General features: G+C 35.1%; 1 protein-coding gene across 1 annotated transcript in view; it reads right to left on the bottom strand.

The window, feature by feature from the left end:
* Nucleotides 1–24,707, bottom strand: part of LOC124538872 (prostaglandin E2 receptor EP2 subtype) — a 32,218-nt gene extending 7,511 nt beyond the window's left edge. The window contains exons 1-5 of the mRNA XM_047116114.1: nucleotides 24,433–24,707; nucleotides 19,226–19,680; nucleotides 14,943–15,119; nucleotides 3,601–3,784; nucleotides 1,345–1,586 (exon numbers count right to left, since the gene is read on the bottom strand). Coding sequence (XP_046972070.1) covers nucleotides 1,345–1,586; nucleotides 3,601–3,784; nucleotides 14,943–15,119; nucleotides 19,226–19,552 — 930 coding nt within the window. The 5' untranslated portion in view covers nucleotides 19,553–19,680; nucleotides 24,433–24,707. The remainder of the gene's footprint in view (nucleotides 1–1,344; nucleotides 1,587–3,600; nucleotides 3,785–14,942; nucleotides 15,120–19,225; nucleotides 19,681–24,432) is intronic.
* Nucleotides 24,708–26,291: the final 1,584 nt, after the last annotated feature.

The following is a 26,291-nucleotide window of genomic DNA, read 5'->3' as shown; positions in this document are numbered from 1 at the left end:
AGTTAAAGTAGCTTTAGTTGATCATTAAAGTATTGTATTAATTCATCGAAATCAATTCTATTTATGTAGATATTTACCACTACATGTAGTCGGTGCCTACATAGTTTGCTATTTTGTTTTTTGTTTTTCGTGATTGTGTAATTGGTACGTACCATTTAAGTTAGTTTAAACAATAAGACTGCCATTAATGGTTTTAATATTGTACATTTATGTCTAAAATAGATAGAGATCAGAGCGCTTAACATACTGCTATGGAAAATAATACTGCTTTTGGTACTCAGGTGATAATTTGTACAAGATATCAATTTAAAATATATTTTTACACATCCCGATTTCGACCCGTGTGTTGGTTGGCTTAAATTATTGAAATTCAAAAATAGCTCTCGATACTCCAATCTTCGCTTCAATCAGTGCTGACTTGAATATTGATGCTGTTGACAGATGCCACGACGCCACCGCTCCACGCCGCGCATATAGTTTTACTTATGACACCAAAAGTTTACTTCCTAGGCACAATTTAAACTGCTGAGACTACATTGAATAAACTAGAACTTAAAATATTTAAATAACACGCGGACAGTAATCTACCTATAATACTAGTTAAATTGAAGTTAAGATGACAGAGACGATAGATCAAATTGACCTCAATCGAAAGTGGTGGAATTCAGATGGAGGAGTACATAGAAAATGATTTTAATGAATAATTTGTTAGAAAAATATGTTTTAAAACTAATTTTGCTTTACAATTTCACTTAAATAAAAAGAACGCTTGACGTTAGGATATTAAACCGTTATTCCTGCATGCAAACTCTTTACGCCTGTGTCAGGTTGCGGTAGCATGGCTCATGCGCTTGGCCGACAAAATATCTCCATCGATAAGTTTTGGCTTAAATACTGGATTCCACCAGGCGGATATAGTCATTTCAAGTCAACGATAAATTTATCTAGCTTAACCTCTGTCTAATAGTCGAAGATGTGTCGTGCTATGTTATTTAGAAAAGTTCATTGCTAGCTTTGACAATCTCTTTTATTTAAATTATTATCTCTATTTTCTCGAATTCTTCAGATATTACATACATAGATAGCAAAATCACTATTACCATCGAGACTATATTGAATTATAAAATCTCAAGGCTGTGATACACGAGGTACTAAGTTTTGCATCCGACATTAGTGTGAGAACGGCGTAGAATACCAATAGGGCAGGCCCATTAAAGTCAATAGTGATCTATTGTGCGCGTGCGCCGGGCACCAAGCGGGGACGCGAGAACTTTTCAACTATTTAGTGTTGGTCGTGAACAGAAAGCCAATCATACATGTTCAGTTTACAAAATAGTATCTCACCATTTGCGGTAACCAGCAAATCATGAACAGCACGGAGAGCGTGGCCATCAGTCTGCTGAAGGCGACCTCTTCGGCGGTGGCTGCGTTGTGGTGCGCATGCGCGGTGTTGTTACGTTGCCGGCAGCTGCTCTTGGAAACCCTGCGCACGACTGGGGGTCCTCCGCCCCTTGGCGCCGTGATAGCATAGAGAGCTCTGATCACAGCGAGGTTGCAATACACTAATACGGCGCACAGAAGGGTACCTGAAAAAACAAATAAATCAATAAATACTGGTCACAGTGTAACTTATCTACTCGCGAACAATGTAACATTTAAGTGACTGAGCCATAAGCATAGTATGATTGTTATGAGTTTTAAGTCATGCTATTAGCTCCACGCTGCTTCATCCATATTAAATAGTCTGGGTCGTTTCGTTCCCGGCATATCATGAAACAACTCAATACTCGTGTAATCGTGTTATAAAATGCTTTCATATGAAAACCACCCGTATAAAGGTAAACTTAAGAATAACCGGCAGAAAAACCTCTCCGGTATGAAATATTTCGCTTACAAATAGTTCTACGACATATTAAAATTCGAGTAAGACATCAGAGCAGTGTTATGACGTCATTACAATGTAGACTCGTGCGATTCGGAAAGCATTGAATGCAAACATTTCATTAGTGTAAATAGTCTTGAACGAGAAAACAAATCAGCGGATGTAGTTGCATTAAATATTTATATCGCAGCGCTGCTGAAGCTAATCGAGGAACGGGCGTGAGCTGCGCCGGAAACTGCAGCAGCGGGATTTACTTTGTGAAGCTTTAGTCTTCGGTCTGCGATCCTCTTAATAAAATAAATAAGTATTTATTCCGTTAAAGAGGATCATATATTTTTTAATTGTTAACACAGTCAGTGTTAGACTAATTGCTGAAACTTGAATAAAAAAATTCTATTTTTAAAAATAATAAATAATTAAACCATGATTCGAACTTGAAATATTCCTTGTATTCAGTTCGACTAGAATTGGAAAAAAAAATGTCTTTGAAAGATGACATTCGTCCTAGTTGACTACCAAAAACAGTCTTAAAGACTAAGACGAAGAAGTTTTTGGTAGATTATTTAGATTTTTCATAATGGTTTTAGAACTGACATTTCTGAGCTACCTTTGACTCAGCAAATAAATAACTTGTACTGTGAATTATAGAAAAAATAGACAGGTAAACCACCGATATCGATCGACGTTTAATAAGACGGAGCAGCGCCACAGGGCAGTGAAATAAGTATCTTTATCCATTCTTTATCCAGGCTTTACTAGCGGTTGGGATTTTACAAGGTGGTAATGAACTTTACTTAGACAAGTCACAATATCATTGCTAACTTTTATCTATTTTAAGGTAAACCCATTTATTTAAGTTCAAAGGAATACGTTGTTACGGCGTCCCTCGGAAAGCCCTTCTTTTTTTCTGTTAGTAGGACTGTTTACCATCATATCCGATAATGTTGACATAAAACCTACAGAAACTAATAATACATAAAAATTGGGCGGCTTTATTTCATTCTTCCGTAAACAGCTCTTACTATCTAGTTCGAAAAATTATTATCTCGTATGTCGTCTCTTAAATCGATGTTAATGTATAAAACTGAATTGATACACTATAAAAAAGAATTGTGCCGAATGGTATCGAGAATGCCTGTAGCATTTACTCCTCATAAAATCACAATTCTAATTAGTCGAAAAGCATCTGTCACTACAGTTAATTATTAAATAGTAGAAATAATTGAAATACGTGTTCAGTTATAAACTAAAATGTTATCACAGTTCATCAAACAGAGTTAGAAATGTTGTCTATTTTTCAAAATGTTAAATAGTTTGTGATTCATTATGATAAAATTGAAAAGTGAATGGCATTTATAATTCAGACCGAGTCAGAATATTCCGGTTTCTTGTATAATTTCATTCACTTATAATGAAATGTAAATAACATTCAAGAGAATGACGTGTGGTGGGAACGGTAGCCCATAAGTGGTGACGTTTTGATCGACAGTGACGGCTGTTGCATAGAATTAGCAATCTATTAAGAAGTCGACGCTGAAAATAATATTTCAGTGACGTCAGGAAAACAACCAGCATATTTTATATTTAATCACACTGGGGCAGGTTTTATAGTACTGTTATCGAGTGTACAACGTACTGCTTGAAAGCTTATTGAGACACTATACCTTTCCCTGGAATTAGTATTAATTAAAGTGAAGTATAAGCAGACTAAGACATACCAAACATAACATAGAAGACGGCATATCCAAAGTTGAGTCCAGAAGTAGCGTTCCGGTATCTCGTGCAGCATTTGTTCTTCTCGTCGTAGTAAAAGCCGACGCCGAGCACGGGCGCGCAGGTCAGCGCCGCCGCCCAGAACCACGACACGAGCAGCGCCATGCGGATCACGTAGTACGTCACTTGCTGCAACAAACAGTTCAATGAAACTTATCGCTGTTTTAGTACGCCTTGCACTAAAACCACTTGTACGTAATTCGTTTATTACAACAACAACAACAGCCTGTAAATTCCCACTGCTGGGCTAAAGGCCTCCTCTCCCTTTGAGGAGAAGGTTTGGAACATATTCCACCACGCTGTTCCAATGCGGGTTGGTGGAATACACATGTGGCAGAATTTCTATGAAATTTGTCACATGCAGGTTTCCTTACGATGTTTTCCTTCACCGCTGAGCACGAGATGAATTATAAAGACAAATTAAGCACATGTATCAGCGGTGCTTGCCTGGGTTTGAACCCGCAATCATCGGTTAAGATGCACGCGTTCTAACCACTGGGCCATCTCGACTATTTATTTATTGGTCTGTACGTAAACAAATCTTGGAAGCCGAACTCAACCTACTTTAGTAATCATATCGATTTAATAATTTGCAAGGATGTATATTTACTATTATGTAAGTGAAATGAAACATCAGCAATTTAGTTTCATTGAGCTGATGCATGATCATTGGATCAAATTGGAGCATAAGGTGAATAGTGGAATACTTCAGTGTACTGAAACTTTATTAAGCCAGTTTAAGCTTTGATTAGTCATACGTTAATTGAAAAGAGCTTTATTAAGATGAGCTAAATTTCTTATAGAATGTCTCATTAAAATTTATTGACATACACAAAAAAACATAAACGATTTCGTCAAAGTCGTCACTACTCATAGAGCTTGTATATAATATTTATATTTTCATATAAATATTCAGAGATGGGGACATATTCGCCCACTAAGACCGTAAATGTTTGTTTGATTTGTTTTTGAAGTGTCACCAGCAACTATTTCACTCAATGTAATATTTTTATGAATCATAAGTTTTCTTGTTTGCCTTTAGTTTCGTAACATGTTGGGAAGTGTTGTTTGTTTGCAAGTGTGCCATATGTGTGTCTCACACTTCATCGTTTTTATTTTTATGTAAAAATTGTACTGTTATTGTTCGGCTATAGAACCTGACCCAATTCAATACTCAGAAGCACTGTACTGTTGTTTGTACTATCGTGAGAATAGCAAAGGTTTCGAATAAATATTTTGTTTTTAAAATAATCGAGACAAAAATAATAATACCATGATCGTAGAAAACAGTCGCCTGACTCACGAGCTGACTGGAGTATGGACGTGACCACAACTCTACAGGTGCAAATCGGGTAAAAAAAGTACGATCGCGGTTAAAACCAGAACATTGTATATTAAATTAATATTCATTTATATGCAAATCTACAACCGGTTCCGAAAGGAGCATCTAGTGACACGAAACACAGTGCGTTAAAAAGATCATATCGTACTTTACAACCTATGAGATGCCAACATTCGCCATCGTTCCATTAGCCAATAATATGTCAAAGCTACTACTTTAGTCTTTTTCTCTTATGAGAGAGATAATTTTTTTATTGAATAGAACGCCTTATTTTTGAAAGGAGTTTTTTTTAATTAAATTTTGATTACTTAATTAGCCAAGCTAAACAACTATCGGTTTAAAAGTAAGCTGAATGGAGTCGCTAAGTCTTTATAAAAAGGAGCATCACACAATCATCCAGGTGCCATTTTCCGCTCTCCAATTTTTTTTTGAAATTGTAATAATGTTTCAATTTCAGCACATACATATACGGCTTTTCAAAATTAGACCATAACCGATTTTTAATGTGCAGATATGGTCCTATAATCGGACAGACGACTTACGCTATTAATATCTAAGATTTATAAAGTTTCTAGCTCTACAAAGCTGAGGAAATGCCAACAAACACAACTTAACACGGCGGAAGTGTGCAATTCCCGCGCCGGCCGTGAACTCGAGAACGTGTAGGAACACGACTAATACACAATAGCGAACGTAATGTGCACTTTACTTATAATTTGGTATTAATTTTATATTTTTTGCTGACAGGTTATACTTTACAAATGCGAGGTTACGATGTTGGATTGAATAATTACTTCCGCATCTTCAATAATCATGTTTGACATCAAAATTGCTTCGAAGCTCGACGCAGGAACACACACACAGTTAAATTGAAAACTTCCTTTTTTAGTCGACTACAAATAGAAGTAAATCTTGAATATTTTAGTATATTTAATTACTATGTAGTTTCATTTACTTCATTTGTTATCTTCATAACTAGTTCGCCAACCGAGTTTCTAGTAGCTCTTGGTCGGCCGGTTATTGATAAAAGTAACGAAATTCGATGGGCGCTGGCGTTTGCCTTTATTAGTGACAGCTCATATTCTCCACTTAGAGCAAAATGGTGAAACAAACTCTAAAATGTCTCCTTTCAAGATATTCCTGATAGCTATAATTCTGTGATAGCGTATATATGAGAAGAAGAGTGAGTTAATCAATAGTTTTTAAGTGAAGTGGACAGTAAATACAAAATCAATGTAATGTAAATAAAATAATAAAAGATGCCCCACCATGGCTAAGGCCTCCTGTTCCTTGGAGAAGGTTTAGGATATCACCACGGATAAATCACTGATGGCAATGTGGCAGAATTCCATAGTAATTGACACATGTATGTCACCGACAGTTCAAGATGAATTATATGCCTTGCTCGCACGCCCTGCTCGAAACAAACTACCGAAATTATCGATTAAGAAACCAACAATCGATCGTTTTCGATTGATTTTTTTTTTGTGTTCATTATTTTTTGTAACGTAAATAACCGATGAATTCTCTTGTATACAAACATCACTAAAGTGACTTTAGTAAGGGGACCGGTTTGCTATTGATACGGGCCTGGTGTAATACACCGATGTAGGGCGAAAAGTCTGGTTTTGAAGCCTCGCAAGTTATAGCACAGGAACACTGGTTGAAGCTAGAGTTACAGATTTATGGCCTTTGTTGAATGCTTAATGAGTCTGAATGATTTTAGATTTATTTAACACATTTTACTTACTTCATTTATATCAAAGTAAACAAATCTAGAAGTATATTTGCCTATTTCTAATTATTATTATTAATTTGGATTCCAATGGTAGACAGCAGCGCTACATGATTTTTAGTCCTGATTATTGGAGTGATATATAAATTGATGTGATAATAAATTGTTAAATTTGTTTAGGTATTTAATTTCAATAGATGCATATCATCGAATCTCATATATAAAATTATCCACACGCAAGGCCTAATTCGAGGCCAGCGAAAATTAAATTGTGATTTGTGAATAATCTTCAAGAAGTGAGACATACTGTCATAGTGCTATAAAACTCCGTAATCATAGATAAATCAATATTTTTTGTTAAAATGAGTAATTCCTCGCAACTCTTCAAAAATAAATACAACATTACCTATTCCTGATGTTTTTATTACAACAAGTACTATACTGAATTAATTTTTAATTAAAAACTAATATAATAATTGTAAATTACTATTTAAAGACTAAATTATATTTAAAATGATTATATATTTGGATAACAGGCAGTGTCTAGCGACTCAACAGTCACAACTATTCAAGCGAGAACGCTAAAACAACTCTTAAATATAAGTAGAGCGATCGTTCTCAATCATATCGTACCTACTCGTAGCTCGTCGACGCTTAATTCATTTAAATGCTTTTGCTTTGGTCAATGCAAAAGCTCGCAATTTAATAGAGTGAAGCATAAACTCAGTACTTCTTCATATTGTTTCCTCTTACCTTTGAAGCATTCAATTTATTAATAAAAAAAAATATTTTGTCAATAACAAATTTGACCTTATGTATTTTATTACATGAAAACACAATATAGTTTTTAAGTATTTTTAATAAATATTTCTTGAGATATGGGCGTTCATATGGAATATGAGTTTCATATGGAATATGAGTTGGTATATATTATATATAAAATATGCTTTAGACGACCACGAGAACCAAACCTATCTGTGATTGTTAGAGTAGGACCCTACCACTTGGACGGACAGGGTTTTCAGTTATTACAAAGACATTCATTTAAATTAAAAAGAAAAATATATTATTCTAAAGCAAATAAAATGAACTGTACGTAAAGATTGTCACCTCAAATCTGATAATTTCAATTCAGTAGCGGCGTTTAAAATACAGCTGCAAAGTTTGACCCAGACTAATACTAATACTGATTGACAGGTGTCGTTTTACAAAAGCTTATAATAATAAACAGTGAATAAGACAACAGGAAAACTGAAAATTCATAAATTTTAAATTTTAATATTTTGATCGTAAAATATTCAATGTTTGAGCATTCGCTTAAAACATTTGTGCGATTTTATGAGTATGTTTTGATGGTGAAAGTGTTGCAAAAATAGTTCCTACGTATTGACTACTCTATATGATCTACTCGCACGCACCTAAACGCCCGGAAACTTCTGTAGTGGATATTACTAGTAGCTAGCCGATACGGCAGGTCCGGGTCGGACAGATAACGGTTATAGGATTTGTCCTGTTACAAAAATCAGCACTATCAACGTTACTTTGGAGTTAAGTTGGTAGTATTGCACTTCCTGAAAGTACTGAAAGAAAGTTAACTTTCTAAATCTCTCTGTGATTGTATCGGATTGCAATCATATCGGACGCTGAGAATATAAGGAAATAGAGAATAGCTTGATACTCAGTCTCCGAGATCTCTCACGGTGCCTGAAATTCAGAACGCCATTCTTACGCTTATACTCGAAGATGAGTAATGACGTATGATAGTTCATGGAGTTACTGGTAATTATTTTATAGAACCTATTTCTGTTATAATGATCGCTTTATCACTGATAATGTATGAAACATCAACACCTTAAATAGTCAACCCGCCACCAACTCTGCTATATTTCTTCCACCTCTAATTATACTCGTTATCTCAACCATTAAAATCAGAACACATGAAGACAAAGTTGTAAACATTTTACTGTTTGATGATAGAATAATTGAGATCTGGATAACACATCCCTAAAATATGATTAAGGAAAAGTAAACTGTTAAAAGTAACTTGGAAACAGAATAATCGTCTCGTTAGTTGGACGTACGTAAGCGCATGCGCGGTATATATTTGAATCGTAAATGTCGTCCTACCTCTCCAGTTCACAGTTTTACATATTCCTCAATCACTTACGCAACGTGTTGTTATTTTCAAACGCCTCGTTATAGGAGATGTTTTGATTGCAACACGACGCGTGACACCCGCTCATGAAGTTCATTAAGAATACTTTTCCATTAGTGTGACCTACTTCTACGACCAGCTCTGTAGCCTTTAAAATATTTTAATACAAACACGTGTTCTAACACTTTTATCGATTACATACATGGCTGACGGCTGTATTTCGACGTTGGCTGCCTGACAATATGTTTGTAACAACAAGTTTTTATTGCGTCTGGAAAATGAAAAATATTGTCAATAATTTTATAAAATATACCTATATCAAATATTATTAAGTGTAAATATATATTGGTGGTGGTAGGGCTCTGTGTAGGGAATGCAATCCCGACTCGAGGTTGCAAATTCGGGATCCCGTCTAATTTAAAAAAAAATGTTGAATTTAGATAACTGAAAAAAAGCTAATAACTGTATGTTTGTGATAGTGAGTTTAACTAAAATAACATATTACTCGAAAGAAAATAAAAACCTTTATTCTTTAATCTTACCAACTAAATCATAATCAGGTTGTAAGGAAATTAACGTAGGTAAATTAGGTAATCAAAACAATAAGCTTATTTCAAGGGAATTAGGAAAAAGAGTGATTTTGATAAAAAACAAAGGGTATTAATAGTTTCATCTGCTAAACGGCACCTAATGTCCGTTGCAATGTACCCCGCTGCTGAGAATGCCCTCTCCGACTCAACGCTGGTTGGCAACAGCGTGCTGCGTGGCGAAGCAATTATATGCAAACTGCAAAAATCGCCCCCTTGTTCCTCCACACTCAAACAAATCCATTTATTTTTTTACGCTGACCACTGCCGCCCAATCCCGTCAATCTCGAACGGGATCTCGTCATATAATGCGTCGGGATTGATCCCGAAAAATTACACAAGATCTTGCGAGATCGGGGTCCCGCGGGATCGGGATTGTATTCCCTAGCTCTGTGCAAGCTCGTCTGGGTAGGTACCACCCACTCATCAGTTATTCTACCGCCAAAACAGTACTCAGTATTGTTGTGTTCCGGTTTGAAGGGTGAGTTAGCCAGTGTAACTGCAGGCACAAGGGACATAACATCTTAGTTCCCAAGGTTAGTGGCGCATTGACGATGTAAGGAATAGTTAATATTTCTTGCAGCGTCATTGTCTATGGGTGATGGTGACCACTTACCATCAGGTGGCCCGCTCGTCCGCCAACCTATTCCATAAAAACAAAAAACAAAACATATAGATATATCTTCAAGATATTGTTACAGAATATCGTTTTAATATCTTAAGATCAACGAGCCTCCACATATTACCTTTATTAAATACGGGATATTTACCATGCTTTTTATTTTGATTCTTAAAATTTTTAATCTAAAAATCTTATAGTGCCCCCTCATAATCCTAATTTTTAATAATAAAAAAAAAAACACAAAATGGTATTGATTTTATATGAAGTGCAAGAAAACTTTACTGTTCGTAAAGCTTTGTAAGGAAATAATAAATATATACAAAAATCAATATAACTAAATTATACAATTCATCATTATTATGCTGATAATATTTCCTGGGCAATTTAGTTACGACACGTAAAACGAAGGAAGAACCGCCAACTGCGCGAGATATATTATATTGCAGAAGTGCACCGATGCGATCTCTATTTCCTCACCCTCATAATCCCATCTTACTTTCAAATTCAGGGCTCTGGGCTGAAACTGCGAATTTTTCGAAAGAAAATCCCAATAAGTATTTTCTATACATAAACGACAACAACAGCCTGTAAACTTCCAAAGGCCTCCTCTCCCCTTCAGGAAAAGGTTTGGAACATATACCACCACGCTGTTCTAATGCGGGTTGGTGGAATACACATGATGCAGATTATTTATGAAATTTAACACATGCAACCTGCATGTGTCTAATTCCTGAAGATCTAAGTCCTCACGATGTTTTTTTTCCGCCGCGCACGAAATGAATTAGAGACAAAAATACACAAAGTACCTATTTGAATATTCAGCGGTGCTCGCCTAGGTTTGAACCCGCAATCATAAATTAAGATGCACGCGTTCTAACCACAGGGGCATCTCGGTTCATTTTCATTTAAAATAAGAGGTGTCACTTTATCGATAAACATCTTAAGAGTTCTATAACATAATTGACGTCACGCGTGATTCAGTATGGCCAGAAGTGAGAACAATGTGCCATTCTGCCATCCGGTCGCTGTTATCTGCTCACGCGCCACGCTGTAGGTATGTCCACACACTGTAGAAGGCTTAATGTATAATTGTCTTCCTTTGGCTTACTAATTTACGCTATTTAGCTTGGTTTTAGAAGTTGTTATAAAAGTCATACTTGAGTAACTATAGTCACAACTTACAAAAAAACTTTAGGTTCCAGAGCTTAAAGGGAAAGAAATATGATCATAATTTAAGTTACCCATATTTATGAAATGTCTAATTTACCTCATTTAGTGTCGTATGAAAAAAAAACCAAGCGATACGCGTACCGATCCTGTACGTTATAACAAAAATTAAAAGTCGATCATGTGCGAACATTTTTTCATATTCTCGGCTCCGTATGATATCTTTGATCATTGAAGCCTTTGTCTTTGCCGTACCTCTCTCAAAAGAATTGGGCGCTAACTTTATCATTAAATATAATGCTATTTGAATGATATAATCAAAGCATTTTTTTTTTGCGTAAATCCTTTTTGTTTACTAAATTCTTCTTTTCCTTAATAGGTTGTTTGATATTACTACTACTACTATTATTTGTAAAAAACATCTTCAGGGTTTTTATGGAGTGCTAAGTTCAACTAGATTGTAAATTGAATGTACCACTGAATCATACGGCTAAAATATGTCTGAGAAATATGCGGTACTTGTTTATATCGGAATTAAATAATTACATAAGTTATATTTACATGGTCAAGTTTAATTGACTAGTCACCTATCAAAATAAGAAACATATTAATTAATTGTAAATGACTTTAAGTAATTGTCGCACCGAATAGCTAGATGGCATGTTTCTTTAGTAAATGTGCGCGAGTGTGCTGACTCCAGTAATATTCCACAGCACGTGTGGGTGTAAAGTCAACACGAGGCAGGTTGGGTGTAAGGCAAATATGTCATTTTTGCAAAGAAAGTAAACGCGAAGGGTCGATGTAACTATTGAGGGTTGTTTTCCTTTCAAACAGCTGAAACTCGAAAGCCTATATTATCACAAAAAGTTTCTAGTTGATTTATCAAAAAAACGGTGAATAAAGGTTGTTGCTCCAGCTGATGATATTTTTAACCAACTCAGTTGATAAATGTGATATTTTTATGTTGATGTTTTTTATGAAATAATTAAAATGATTTTTATGTTTTATAATAATTACTAAAAAATATCACTAAAAATTAAGATTTCCATTTTTACAAAACTACTAACTTAGATAGTATCGGTGATAATCACTGTATGTGCACGAGGCGTAGGATAAACTTATAACACCAAGTTTCCGATAAATTCTCCTTGGAGCAAGGTATCCGTTTCTATAATAAACTTCAAGCCATATTTTTAACGAATGCATACATTCAAATCATTTGTAAAAAATACATTAATAAAAAGCATATTATTCAATAAAAGTTTATACAGATAATAAAAAAGCGTAGAGCTGATACTCGTTGACTTCCAGGCAGGATATATTGTACGCATAATTGTAGTTAACTAACATAACTTTGTATTTTAAATGATAAAAATAAATATTACTTTGTTGAGTTTCCTGGCGGTTCTTTTTACTTAATATATTTTGTAAAAAGACGATTCAAAAGTGTTTGTAAAGCTCTACTTAAGTCATTATATGTATAATATAAAAAGTCGCCTACCACTTTCTGTCCCTATGCATGCTTAGATCTTTCAAATTTCGCAACGGCTTTGATGCGGTTTTTTTTATTGATAGAGTAATTGGAGAGGAAGGAGTCTAATGTGTTGTCAGTTTGAATTACACCTGTGTGCGAAGCCGGGGAGGAATCGGCTTTTACTTTGCGATGATAAATCTCTACATTTAGATTGATAGCGCACGGAAAAGCGATTGTCTTAAAGTATTTATAATTGATAAATGATGAAGTGGGTTTGTTATTAATAATTATAAATCGATCTACGAATACTTTATTACTATTTTATTTGTAATTAAATAAAAACAAATATTTAGATCGTCGGTACTTGTAGAGTTTTGTTATTCCAATGGACAGCAATACTTAGTACCGGTTACCCTATGCCGGTTTGTGAGGAAAGTAAGCTGGTATTATGATACATAAAATTGGCAAAATTTGGTTTGAAATGCATTGACAAACATATACATTTGAATAACCCGTCACATTAAATAAGAGAATTAGCAAATCGTAAATGTCCTTCAGTAACGGAAAGCTGTTATATAATCTTGTTTTTAAAAAAAATCAGTAATAATCATTGTATATGCACTAGGAGTAAGGATAAGCTTATAACGCCAAGTTTCCGACTCCGCAAAGTCAATAAATTCTTCTTGGGGCAAGGTATCCGTTTCTATAATAAAATTCCGCAGACAATTTTTAACTTTGTCGTTTAGTAAATTCAAATCGTTTGTAAAAATACATTGGTAGAAAAAACATATTATTCGATACAAGATTTTATAGATGATAAAAAAGCGTGGAGTTAATACCTGTTGACTTCCAAGCAGGATACATTAATTGAAATAATTGTATTTAATTAACATGACTTTGTATTTTTTAAATGTTAAAAAAGAGTAACTACTGAGTTTCTTGCCGATTCTTCTCGGTAGAATATACTTTCCGAACCGGTGGTAGCTTCACTTAATTGTAAAATGACGATTCAAAAGTGCTTATAAAAGCCTACTTGAATAAAGTTTTTTTTTGAATAAGTACTGTTTACTGAACTGTTGTTCTAGAGGGCTGGCAGAATTCCATCAGACAAGTGCTCTGATTAGACCGTCAGTAACGATCAGTGTACATTCTATGTATAAATAGAGGAAATAATAATAAAGTAAAATAAGTAAATAAATTGGTCATAGATAAGATTCCGAATCTGTACGTCAGTGGCAGTTTGATCTGGTGTAAGTAAAGATGTATTTAATGAGGCCGCCCTCAGGCGGTCCCTACAGCTGTTAACTGGCACGGTCGTTAATTCCTCACACACCTTTGTTTATCACTTAATCCCCATACACGCCTCCAGCTTTATGGCTTTTCATGAAAACATTTCCATTAATATTGACCTTTAGTTACATGAGTCCGTTTGAATCTATTTTATGGTTGTTTACGACGTATATATATGTTTATTTTTGTTGTAATTTTTTACGTGTAAATTTCACGTAATAATTTTTGTTGTATTTTATTAAAAACTATTAATGGTTTTAAAAATTAATACGAAACTTCATCTATGAGTTGAAAATATAAAACAAATGTTACTTTCAAATACTTAACGTTACAGTACCGTAATGTGGTATTTAGAAGCGGTGCCAATGAGCCGGCAGGTTTGATATCTTAAGTTCTCTCTCGAAGGCGATAAAAGTGTCATACAAGTCTAAGCGCCTCAGCCTCAGCCCTTTAGGTATGCAATTTATATCTACTTTAAATTATCTGTAGTACAGGGCAGCGTTATATTTAATACTAGTTGTTGTCCGCGGCTTATCTCGCAGTAGGGGGTTGTTGACATGTGTTAGGCGAAAAAGTAGCCTATTTACTTTTTTTTAATTTGCTTCATACCAAATTTCATCAAATTCGATTCATTGGTTTGGTCGTGAAAGAGCGACAGACAGGCAGAGTTACTTTCACATCTATAATATTAATATAGATATAGATGAATGTGTCGATTTATGCTTTGCAGAAATATTTCCTAGAAAACCTGAACTGTTTGTTGTATTTTATATATTACAGTTACTGTAGACTGTTACTGTTATCAAACGGCTAAAACATTTGCAAGCGGCAAAGTGTCAATTTCCTGTATCAATGAAGCGAAAACGTTATTCGCCGTAATAGGACAAGTGTGTTGTGACATAAACAGCAAGCTACCTTCTGGTACAGGAAGGGCCTGGTGAGCGCCAGGTAGCGCTCGAGCGCCATGGTGACGGCGATGCACACGCTGCCCACGCCGAAAACGCGCAGCACGACGCGCGCCGCGCAGTACACGCGCGTCTCCCGCGCCCACGGCCACTGCTCCGACACCAGCAACGCACCCATCATACCCATCTACGGTCAAAGATTAAGGTTCAGTACACGCTTTAATATACAACAACAACAGCCTGGAATTTCCCACTGCTGGGCTAAAGGCCTCCTCTACCTTTGAGGAGAAGGTTTTGGAAACATATTCCACCACGATGTTCCAATGCGGGTTGGTGGAATACTCGTGTGGCAGAATTTCTATGAAATTTGTCACATGCAGGTTTCCTCACGATGTTTTCCTTCACCGCTGAGTACGAGATGAATTATAAAGACAAATTAAGGACATGAATCAGCGGTGCTTGCCTGGGTTTGAAACCTTCATCGGTCAAGATGCACGCGTTCTAACCACTAGGCCATCTCGACTCCTATAATATACGTTATACTATTATTATACAAGGGACACTGGTTTTTAGTTAACATTAACTCAAAAGGCTGCAAATCCTAAGCTTCTAGAATTTAGTAAGATGTCTTAACTATTACGTCTTGGAATACAGATAAAATCATTGATCCTATTACTTAATCTCGATCCAGTCGAGTGACATCAACGGTGTGTTTGGGAGTAAGGAACTAGAGAGTGATCAGTGTCAGCACACGCGCACACACGCACACACGACACGCACACTGTAATATCTTTGACGCATTTGGCTCTACTCCTTGATACTGAGTACAGTTACTAAAAGTCGGCTAAGACATTACATTACGTAAATCGCAACAATATAAAGCTCGGTGACCGGTGTACATTTAGTAGCATTATATCTTAAGTGTTCACAATTAGCTTAATGTGATACAGACAAAAAGTGCCACTTCCCTTACTTTCTTTACTTCCCTTACATTTTTACGGGAGCAACTTTTCTCGTTCGTTTCGCCTTCGAAATTCTGCGCTTCTCAAAATGAGTCTATTTAGCTTTCAGACATAATCAATCGTGGCACGAACCTTTATAATAATGTAGCGATAGGATACTGCGAGCGGATATAGTCAATTTATTCAAATTCATATAAGAGTCATGTACCGGGAACACTACGCGGAATATATTCACTATCCATCGTTTAGTTGTAGAATTCAGTCTGTCATCAGTCCATTTGCTACTTGACCCAAACACGTCATTGTTATTTATTTAACGATTAGCGACCCGCCCGGTATTGCGCGGGTGCAATATGTGGTACTAAATATACTATAGATTTTTCCTTGTTTCTTTTCTATATTGCCCACGTATAATCTATAAAAACCTTGCTCTTGAATCATTTTATCTATTAAAAAAAACCATCAATATCCGTTGTGTAGTTTTAAAGATCTAAACAAACATAGGGACAGACAGCGGTAAGCGACTTTGTTTTCTATAATTACCTACTATAACTACTAAGTTAATCAATTCTAATAAATTAATTTTATTTACGCAGATGTCGGTGTACGTGTCCACCTACTAGTTTTATATCGCCAAACACGACGAGACTAGTGTTGCCTAAATTCAGTCTTGGTCTTGCAGTCTTGGTCTTGTTCTTGCGTTTTTGCAAGACCAAGACCAAGAACAAGACCGCATATTTTTAGCAAGACCAAGACCAAGACTGACCGTGCAAGACTTGAGCAAGAACAAGACTTAGCCTGCAAGACTCTTGCGTCTTGCATCTAGGACTTAGCGCTATTTCACGGAGCAGTTAGGTGTAACAGTTCGGTGCATAGGTACGCTTAGGAATTGTATGAGACGCAAAAAACGGTATCAAAGAATATGAAAAACTGGACCTATGCGCATTACGACTAATACTATAAACATACCTACATAGCGAATAAAAAAATATCCATTAAAATCAAACTGAGTGCATGCATAGTTATGTTTTAATCATCGGCACTTTGATGATGCGGCATCAAAGTTTTTGTACTTACTTCTCAAAGAAATTTGCCATTTTTCGGAAGTACATGGTTATGATACACGTGCCGGCGGATTCTTTTGAAATCATATACAACAATCGTTGCCGCAGCGCCGAAATCACAACATTTGACACTATGTTATGGCCGCCACAGGGCGTAGGTATACTCATGCAAAATAATTTCTAGTAAGTATATATTATAATATTGATTATATGGTTTTAAACTAATTAATTAGGTACTATTATTGTACATTCAGTCATTATATTTCTTAAGTTTTTAAACGACATATATGTAGGTCAGTTGATTTATCAAAATTTCTTATCAAATCTTCAGTAATTTATTAATCTGCTTGATTTTTACTATGGCTATGTTAATTCAAGCTCACGATGTTCCAATTCTAATACGTTTTTCTAAGATTTAAAATAAACTTTAATAAATAGTAATAGACTAATAGGTAATTGCAAGACTTGCAAGACCAAGACCAAGACCAAGACCAAGACTGGGAGTGCAAGACCAAGACCAAGACCAGTTGTATTGGCGCAAGACCAAGACCAAGACTGGCTAAGTCTCGTCTTGTTCTTGCATTTGGGCAACACTAGACGAGACCGTGTGGCGTGCTTGCGGCGAGTTCAATTTTAGGCAGAGAGAGTATAAAGCCATAAGAGGCACATTAAGAATATTATAAACATTATTGATCTCTATAGCAGAGCCTCTCCTCATACGGCTGTTCGTCCATCGTTAATATTAAATGTACGTATGTACTGAGTTCAAACTCTGAATACAATCTCGTTGATAAACCAATAATTTAATAATAATAGTAGCGGTGTTTCCCATCTTAATAATATACAAGTGATACTTATACAGTGTTCATCACTGTATAAAGATTTTACCCGTTTTTGGGGTCTTCGTACTACGCAACAATACTTGGTAATTAATACTAGTTCAAGAGGTTTTTAATCTAAAATTCTTTAGAAAACCGACTGCTGTACTTACACAAATATGTGTGCGGAGTGTTTACTTTCATTAGACAGTGCAAGACAACAAGCTTAATAGGGATCATTAAAATGTTTAGCCGCAAACGAAAATATTCTGAACACGCTCTGAACTTTACATTATTATATTGTTTTGGAAGGCAGATGGGCTACCCCACTACGTCGTCAATGCCACACGTGCCATGTAATCTGTTATTTTGTAACAAACAACAACAACAGCAGCCTGTAAGTTTCCCACTGCTGGGTTAAGGCTCTCCCTTTGAGGAGAAGGTTTGGAACATATTCCACTACGCTGTTCCAATGCGGGTTGGTGGAATACACATGTGGCACAATTCCTATGAAATTAGACACACAGGATTCTTCACGATGTTTTCCTTCACCGCAGAGTACGAGGTAAGTTATAAAATACAAATTAAGCACATGTGTTGCTCGCCTGGGTTTGAACCTGCAATCATCGGTTGAGATACATTCTAACCACTGGGCCATCCCCGCCATATTTTATACATGTTGATGAATTGGTGGTTTCGTCTCAACCCCTAGTACAGGTGATTTGTTGATTTCTAATTAACAATCAACACAAATAGAATCGAGTAAATGTAGCTCCCGATGGTGGGTGTCACGTCTGCGTGTGGACAGCGACATAACGTGTGCAGTATCTACACCTTGTAATGTCAATGCGATACCGATCATGGATCCGAAGTATAGTTCTTTGTATCTGTAATTACAGTTATCCACTTAGGGTTTATACCGGTAATGGCGACACAAAGTACGCATTCTAATCAGCCATAGAGCTAGAGCTAGATAATGGCTTAAATAAAAGATACAGCATGGCTCCCTTGGTCGGTCATTCTTAATAACACGTAAATATTATGTTAAAATAGCTCCATTCTCAGTCTACCCGTGACCACGAACACTGCAAAGTGCTCGAAACGTCGGGATGTTTAAAAAAAATAATTAATATACGCGATTCATCCGTTATAATTAGTTTTATTTAAATCCATTCTCAATATTAACAAAATAACACAGCGATTGTAAACAATCATTTAATTATAATAAAAATATATTTATTCTACAATAAACATATTTTCTTTATAATAGTTACAAAAACTATCATAATTTCTAACGCTAATTGTAAAACCTTATGTAGCAAGGCTACGGTCATTTTAAAAAGAGACGCTACCGGCTCTTATGAATATGTTTCTGTTGATTTTTAAACTTGTTTTGATATTTTTTGTTTTTAGTGTCTATTATATCTGTATTTTTATAAGACAACTCACCAATGCGACCAAATCATTCGCAGCCAGAGAGGTAAGAAGCAGCAAGTGCTTGCGATTCCGCACGCGTCGCTCGCCTCGTCTGAGCGCCACGATGGCTGCCGCATTGCCAATGATTCCGATGGCGTACACAATCTTCACGATCAAACCGAACATTTTGCCGCCGGGCCTCATGGAGCTACCAACGGTTGAGTTCGTCATATTTTGCATTAAATATCCAACGTCTGAGGAATCCGAGCCGTTGTACAGAAAGTCCGTGGTGAATGTGCTATCGAAGAACTCGGTGGTCAGTTCGGGGGCTACGGACGGAATTTCGTGAAGGCCATACATCTTGGAAGGGTTTTATTCAATTCTTACACCTTATTGACTAGAGACTCATTTGAAGTCTGTTCAGTGTCGTTTCGTGTCGGAATGTCTTCGAGCTGTGACGATCATTGCGAATATCGTTTGACGTTAGTCTGGAACAAAACAATTCAGGGTCAAACAAAAGAAACAACAAAAAGACCTTAAGAATTTTAACAATAGCACTGAATAATAGTAAACAACTTAAGAAAGATAAATAATTTAAGCCGTCACGAAGACAACATTAGAGAAATTTGTGAAATTTCGAATAGTAGAGCATCTACTTTTGAAAAATAATGTTGATTATAAACTTAGTATAACTTTGGTTTATGTCGAACTTGTATCTTACATTACCAATTAATATTTCAACATATCTTCTCTTATTAGCTGTAACAAAATTAAAAAGTGGAAAAAAATATTTTATTCTGCTTAGCTATGGTGGGTAAGCGGCTTCAAAGTACTTAGAAATAGATTCCCCGTTCGAACTACATAATATTAAATAAACCGCTGTGATGATAATTTATTTGTAATTATCATTAAGATAATTAATTAATTAGCTATAAGATTAGACATAGAACAGTGCGTCTGTGTATTTACTTCGAGTAACGACTGAACAATCAATTTAACTACGAGCTCTATCAACGAAACGCAGCAATCTCAGAGGTTTATCTGCGGCCAGACAGTCGCTGTGAAACAGAAATTATTATATTTCTGTACTAGATATGATATCAGCGCCGACGAATAAATTACACTAATTAAAAAATGTTTCTATACAAATATACCGTTAGCAAAACGTTCATAAGTAAGAGGGCCAGGATACATTAAGAACAGATTAAATCTATAACGACTATAAGATATTTAAAACCAACCGTATGCACTAGTTTGTTATTCTAATTAGAAAAAATAAACTTTATATACTAAATTATAAATATAATATATAATATACTAAATGAGCCAAATTGTTTAGCGCACATACTGAAAGTGATTCGATTAAACACACAAATTGTTATTATAATACTATTGGAAAACCGTCCGTTATTTATTTGATTTTATTTACCTAGAGTTAACACCATTTGTTTATCTCTCTTCTAGCATGCTCGCTCTCAACCAAGTTTATAGTCGCCTTAACGTAGAAAAATTCGCGGTCACATCATCGATGTAATTGTCTGGATAACTTAAAGAGGAGTTGATCATTTCTTAAATTTTCGTAAATTGACTATTTTTAAGTTTGTTAACTTGAAGCATAATCTTATGACATTTATTGTCGGACCGTCCTGCACAAAAGTTCGTAAAGCTCAGGCGATGGAAAGAAATCTACCTGAAACCTGTTGACTTTCCCTTCAAAATCTTCCAAAATTTGATTTGAAACTAACGCAGATTCAATTAAGATCGACAAGTTGTAGCCCCTCGGAAATCATCGACTCAATTCATATTATTATAACCATAGTTTATTTACAATTGAATAATGATTGAGGCATTTGGAATCTTACACTACAATTTATAGAAATCTAGCGTAGGATAATGTTTTCTTAAGCTTTTTATATTGGCGCTGAACAAGAGCTGAGGCATTAGAGTGCATTCCTAACTCCCGTATTGCTAAAACAATAATTTCATCGTGGCTTATCTGAATATCGTACTACTAGTACAACAGTGAGTTTTGTTTGTTTGTATTTTTTATCCAGTTCATTGTGATTTGACGTTACATTTTAAAAAATAAACATAGCTCACTGTGCCGACGTATTCGAAGACAAAGCTGTAGTGCCTACTATGTCTAGGCGCTTTTGAAGAGAACTTTGGTAAAACTAAAACAGGTACATATACAAAAACTTTGTATTAGAGATTTGCGTCTCTCCAAAATGTCTACACAAAATCAGTTCAGTATGTACTTCTTACTTACTTCTTTAATAAATACATATATACACCTCAACAAGTATTTTAGTTTAAAAAAGGAGAAAGTTACGACAATTGTAGTTTAGTTTAAAGTTCATAAGGTATAAGTGGTATAACTTATATAAAACTAAAATTATTATGTTATTAAATTTAAAGGATTTGCTTATAAACATTCAATATATATAATCGATATAATTTAAATAAATATCAAAAGAAAGGATTAAGAATACTTAATGATAAAAAGTAGCGCGGCTTAAATATTTGCTTTACTTGTGCGGAGTTGGGACGGAGAGCTAGTCTAGAATGTATCGAAGCGAGATCTAATTATAGCTGAATATTGGAATGTATTTTTGCTCAATCGCTACAATAAATTCTGTCCGTACAATCGATGATCCGATTTTATTTAAATGTACAGTCTAAATACAAATTCAGTTTTTGAATTGATTTTATCGTTTTGGTCGATCGTGATGTTAGTTTACTTAGTTTTATTGATTAAAGCAATAATTCCTTATTTTCTTAAAAATAGACATAATATCTAAATACCGTACAAAATGTTATCAGGATAGGCATCAAATTTGAATGGCATTTGTACGGTAAATCGGTAATCGTGCGCCGCGTTGGTAAATACTTTATAATTTTCCTAAGTTTCCACAGGACCGGAACGTTTACGGGATATTACTTGATATGATAACAACACGGATCCCTTGGAGGATCATTCATTTCTATTTTTCGGACACAGCTAGTTCATATTTTTATTAAGTATAATATCGGTGGACCTCTACGATTACAACTTCTCCTAACATAACTATACAAGTCTCTTTTTTATTATCGTTCGAAAATGTTAATAAGTAAAGTATGAGAAGTCGAAAGGGATCGCTTGTTTTGAACAAACGAGTATTGATGATCAAAGCGATTCGTAAGTAATCGTGCAGGCGCACTTGTAGGGGCAAACCACAGCCATGACTTGTGCTTCGGAATCGCCCGCGGACCGCATATTATCTGTCGGTACAGTAAGTTTAAGTTGAGATTTAATGGCGAATAAAAACAGCATTAAATATGACAGGAACAAAACGTTTTGATAGCTATTATTTACGACATCGTTCGTACAAGAGTAGGTATTACATTCGTGCTTCACCTCAAATGTCAAGAAGTTATTAACACTTTCTCCTACATGTGCCGCATCTATTGGTATATTTATTTATGTTTATTGATTATTTTCGGTTGGGTATTTAAAATGAAATTTCTCCTCATTGGATTTTTCTCAGCAATGAATTCAGTTGTTTCAGTATTGTATACACTAGAGACGATTACAAAAGCTCCTAGCGTACTAAATCTAATCTCAGTGTTTTTTTTTTTTCTTAAAAATCGTATATATCTTATATCGTATCGGTGCTTTTGGTTTTAATTAGGTATTTAAATTATGTAGGGGTATGTATGTACACTTTTATAAATATAGTTCCTATAAAATAAGGTTCTGTATATAAGAAAATAATACGTAAAATAAGCAGGATTAAGGATATACGCTCTTAAGGCATTTAATATGTCAAGCGACGTAAACATTATTAATAAACGGACAGTTTGATACTAAAGTTCACGTTCGAATTTAAAACGCTGTTGCTCAATTTTAGTTTTATTCCCGAATCGTCGCGGCTCTTTAATATTCTATCGCTCCCATTCATCTACTTGAATTTAAAATTATTCACTTCACTGCTGAAGCTCAAACCTTAGCACAGTTCATAGTTTGTATCCAGTCCCATTTGTAATCTGAGTGACCTTGTGCACATTCCTGAGAAAGTTATAACGAAATATAAAAGTTGTGTTCCATTCAGCCAAGTTCTGTATTTATTATATATTAATATATCATACTAATATGTCATTTATTAAGTTACGAAACTAATTGGTAATTAATTATTAAAAAAAATATTGAAAGTATCACCTTAATGAAATTTAAGGATTTGCAAAAATGCATTGATAATAATATGTAACATTTAGGAACATTTTTTTTACATTTAATTTAGGCAATTAAAAAACGAAACGAAAAGTAATAACTGTTCACAATTCACATTATGATGTATGAGGCGGCTAGAATGCTGGACAAATCCAGCCGCCACACCTGCTGCTTCTGATTCTGCTGGATTGGAGATAATGGGACAAACGAAAACTTATGTATTACCTTTTAATAAAATTTAAACCATTTCATTTAATAGGTAAGCTTAATGAGTAAGAAAACTGTTTTGTTATCAATGTTAAGTTTATAAGTGTTGCTTATCTGTTATTCAAAAAATACCTAATTATTGTAACAGAGTTATTCTTTCATAGCATTCTGGATTACCGTCACATACTAAATAAATACATAATAAATAGGTACTACGTAAACTGACAGTATAGCTTTTGTAGCTTTGAAGTTACGAACGTAATATGTAAGCTATTTAATTTTTAGTGATTAAGATCACTTGCCGACGCAAACAGATCCATTTCTTTAGAAGTATGTTATAAAGTTGAGAATATTGTATTATAACTTAATCGTTTCTGAATACAGTGTAGTATACAGTAGGAAAAATGTAATTCGTGAATATAATGCTTTTTCAATTATTTTAGATAGGATATAATATTTTTGGTACTAATTGTATAGTTAAAAATATTATAGGTATTTCAATATTATCCTTTTCCCAAAGTACCAGAGTTTCAAAACGTATCGACGCGGGAAAACATGGCGCAAGTTAACGTTAAACCGGCTTAAGCCTATAACACCCGACGTGTAAAGGAAATAGTGTCAATGGTTTCTAGCTACGCTAAAATATATTTTTCTCGTTCTAAGAAATCAATAAGGCACCGCAAATTTTTTAATCACAAACATTGTTTACAAATTGCTTAAAACTCAATTGTTTATTGAATTATAAAAATATGTATTAATCAAAATATTATAGATAGGATATTAATAAATATTAATTCAACAAAAAATATAAATATATATTTACCATAAATATACACTGCGTATATTTTTGCTAATCACAATGAAATGCTTTCTGGTCACACACAATACTTAAGTCACTTACGTTATATTTCTTAGAGAATAGCAATTATTTTATAGTATTTTTTTTGTTATGAATATTTTTTATGCGGATATATTGTCGGAAGCGGCTAACGCTACGACCACACATGCGCGCCTCGTACGTACTCCAGTCCGACTGTGACGAGTGACGTGACGACTTCGAAGTTCGACTTCTGAACGAGTACTGTCCACTAATTCACTTGCTCCGTGCTCGTTGCTCTGGAGTTGTTAGGGCACTTGGGCACGTGCCCTTCATAATAATACCACTTGATAATACTGTGTTTACAAGCGAATAAAGCTGTCGGTCCACCAAATTATCTGTGCTAGCTAAACATAGCATGTCTGTTTCATATTTATTTATATATAAAAATGCTTCAATATAATTTTACTTCCGTTCTGCCTTTTATTAAAGTCACAATTTGACGACCTCCGTGGTCGAGTGGTGTGAACACCGGCTTTCATGGGTACGACACTCCGAGGTCCCGGGTTCGATTCCCAGCCGAGTCAATATAGATTATCATTAGTTTTCTATGTTGTCTTGGGTCTGGGTTTTTGTGGTATCGTCGTTACTTCTGATTTTCCATAACACAAGTGCTTTGGCTACTTACATTGGGATCAGAGTAATGTATGTAATGTTGTGTCATATTTATTAAAAAGAAACAATAATAAACCAAATACTACACTAGGTGGAGGCGGCCCCGTGGCTACTAGCTACTACCAATGCTTAATTTATATTTACTTATGTTTGTTTTTGTTCTCAGTAGTGATTAAAACATTGTGAGAAATCAGTTTGGAGTCCAATTTCACAGAAATTTTGTCTCTTGTGTATCCACCAATCTGCATTGACAAAACTTCTCTCCTCAAGGAGGTTTGGGTTTGCCTTGGGTTTGGGAGATTTGCCTTTGCCTTTGCCTTGTATAGCATTTACAGACTATGAATCTATAAGTGAGACGATGGAAATTTTAATAGGTATTGTGAAATTAATCGTTAAACACTTCACAGAGTGAATCAGAGTGGTCCTCGATTCAAACCACAGCGTATAAAAAAACCGCAAAATAGCGAATATAAGTTCCATAAACTTGAATGTAATTGCAGTATTAAAACAATTACAATTATTTAATGTTAAATCTGCCAAAATATTTCAATACCTTTGAGCTGTAGGCCAAGTGACCGGTAAGCATGTCAAGCGCAACAATCGAAGCGCTGTAAAGCGACCACTGAACCGTGAGTTACTTGTAACGCTCGATGCATACTTAGTATTGTCGAAACTGTAATTGTTACTATGTTGTTTAGGCATAATTATAATATCAATCATACCAAGAGCCGAGATAGCTCAGTGATTAGAATGCGTGGATCTTAACCGATGATTGCGGGTTCAAACCCAGGCAAGCACCACTGAATATTCATGTACCTAATTTGTGTTTATAATATGTCTCGTGCTGGGTGGTGAAGGAAAACAACGGGAGGAGACTTGCATGTGTCTAATTTAATAGAAATTCTACCACATGTGTATTCCACCGACCCACATTGGACAAGCGTAATGGATTATGTTTCAAAACATTCTCTTGTTAGGAGCCTTAGCCCAACAGTGGCAAATTTGTTGTTGTTATAACGGATTTAACTAGTTATAACAGGCTATTGTTGTTGTTGTTATTATAATACCAAAACGTGCATTTGCCTAATTGTGTGGTCACCACTACCTGTCTACATTGACACTAAGAAATGCTGACTGTTACTTACGCCGTCAATACCGCCAGCGACAGTGTGTTAGATGTAATGTGACTC

Source organism: Vanessa cardui, chromosome 21, assembly GCF_905220365.1.
Source record: "Vanessa cardui chromosome 21, ilVanCard2.1, whole genome shotgun sequence".
Lineage (NCBI taxonomy): Eukaryota > Metazoa > Arthropoda > Insecta > Lepidoptera > Nymphalidae > Vanessa > Vanessa cardui.
The sequence above is the reverse complement of the archived record's forward strand: the minus strand, read 5'-3'. Positions and strand labels throughout refer to the sequence as shown.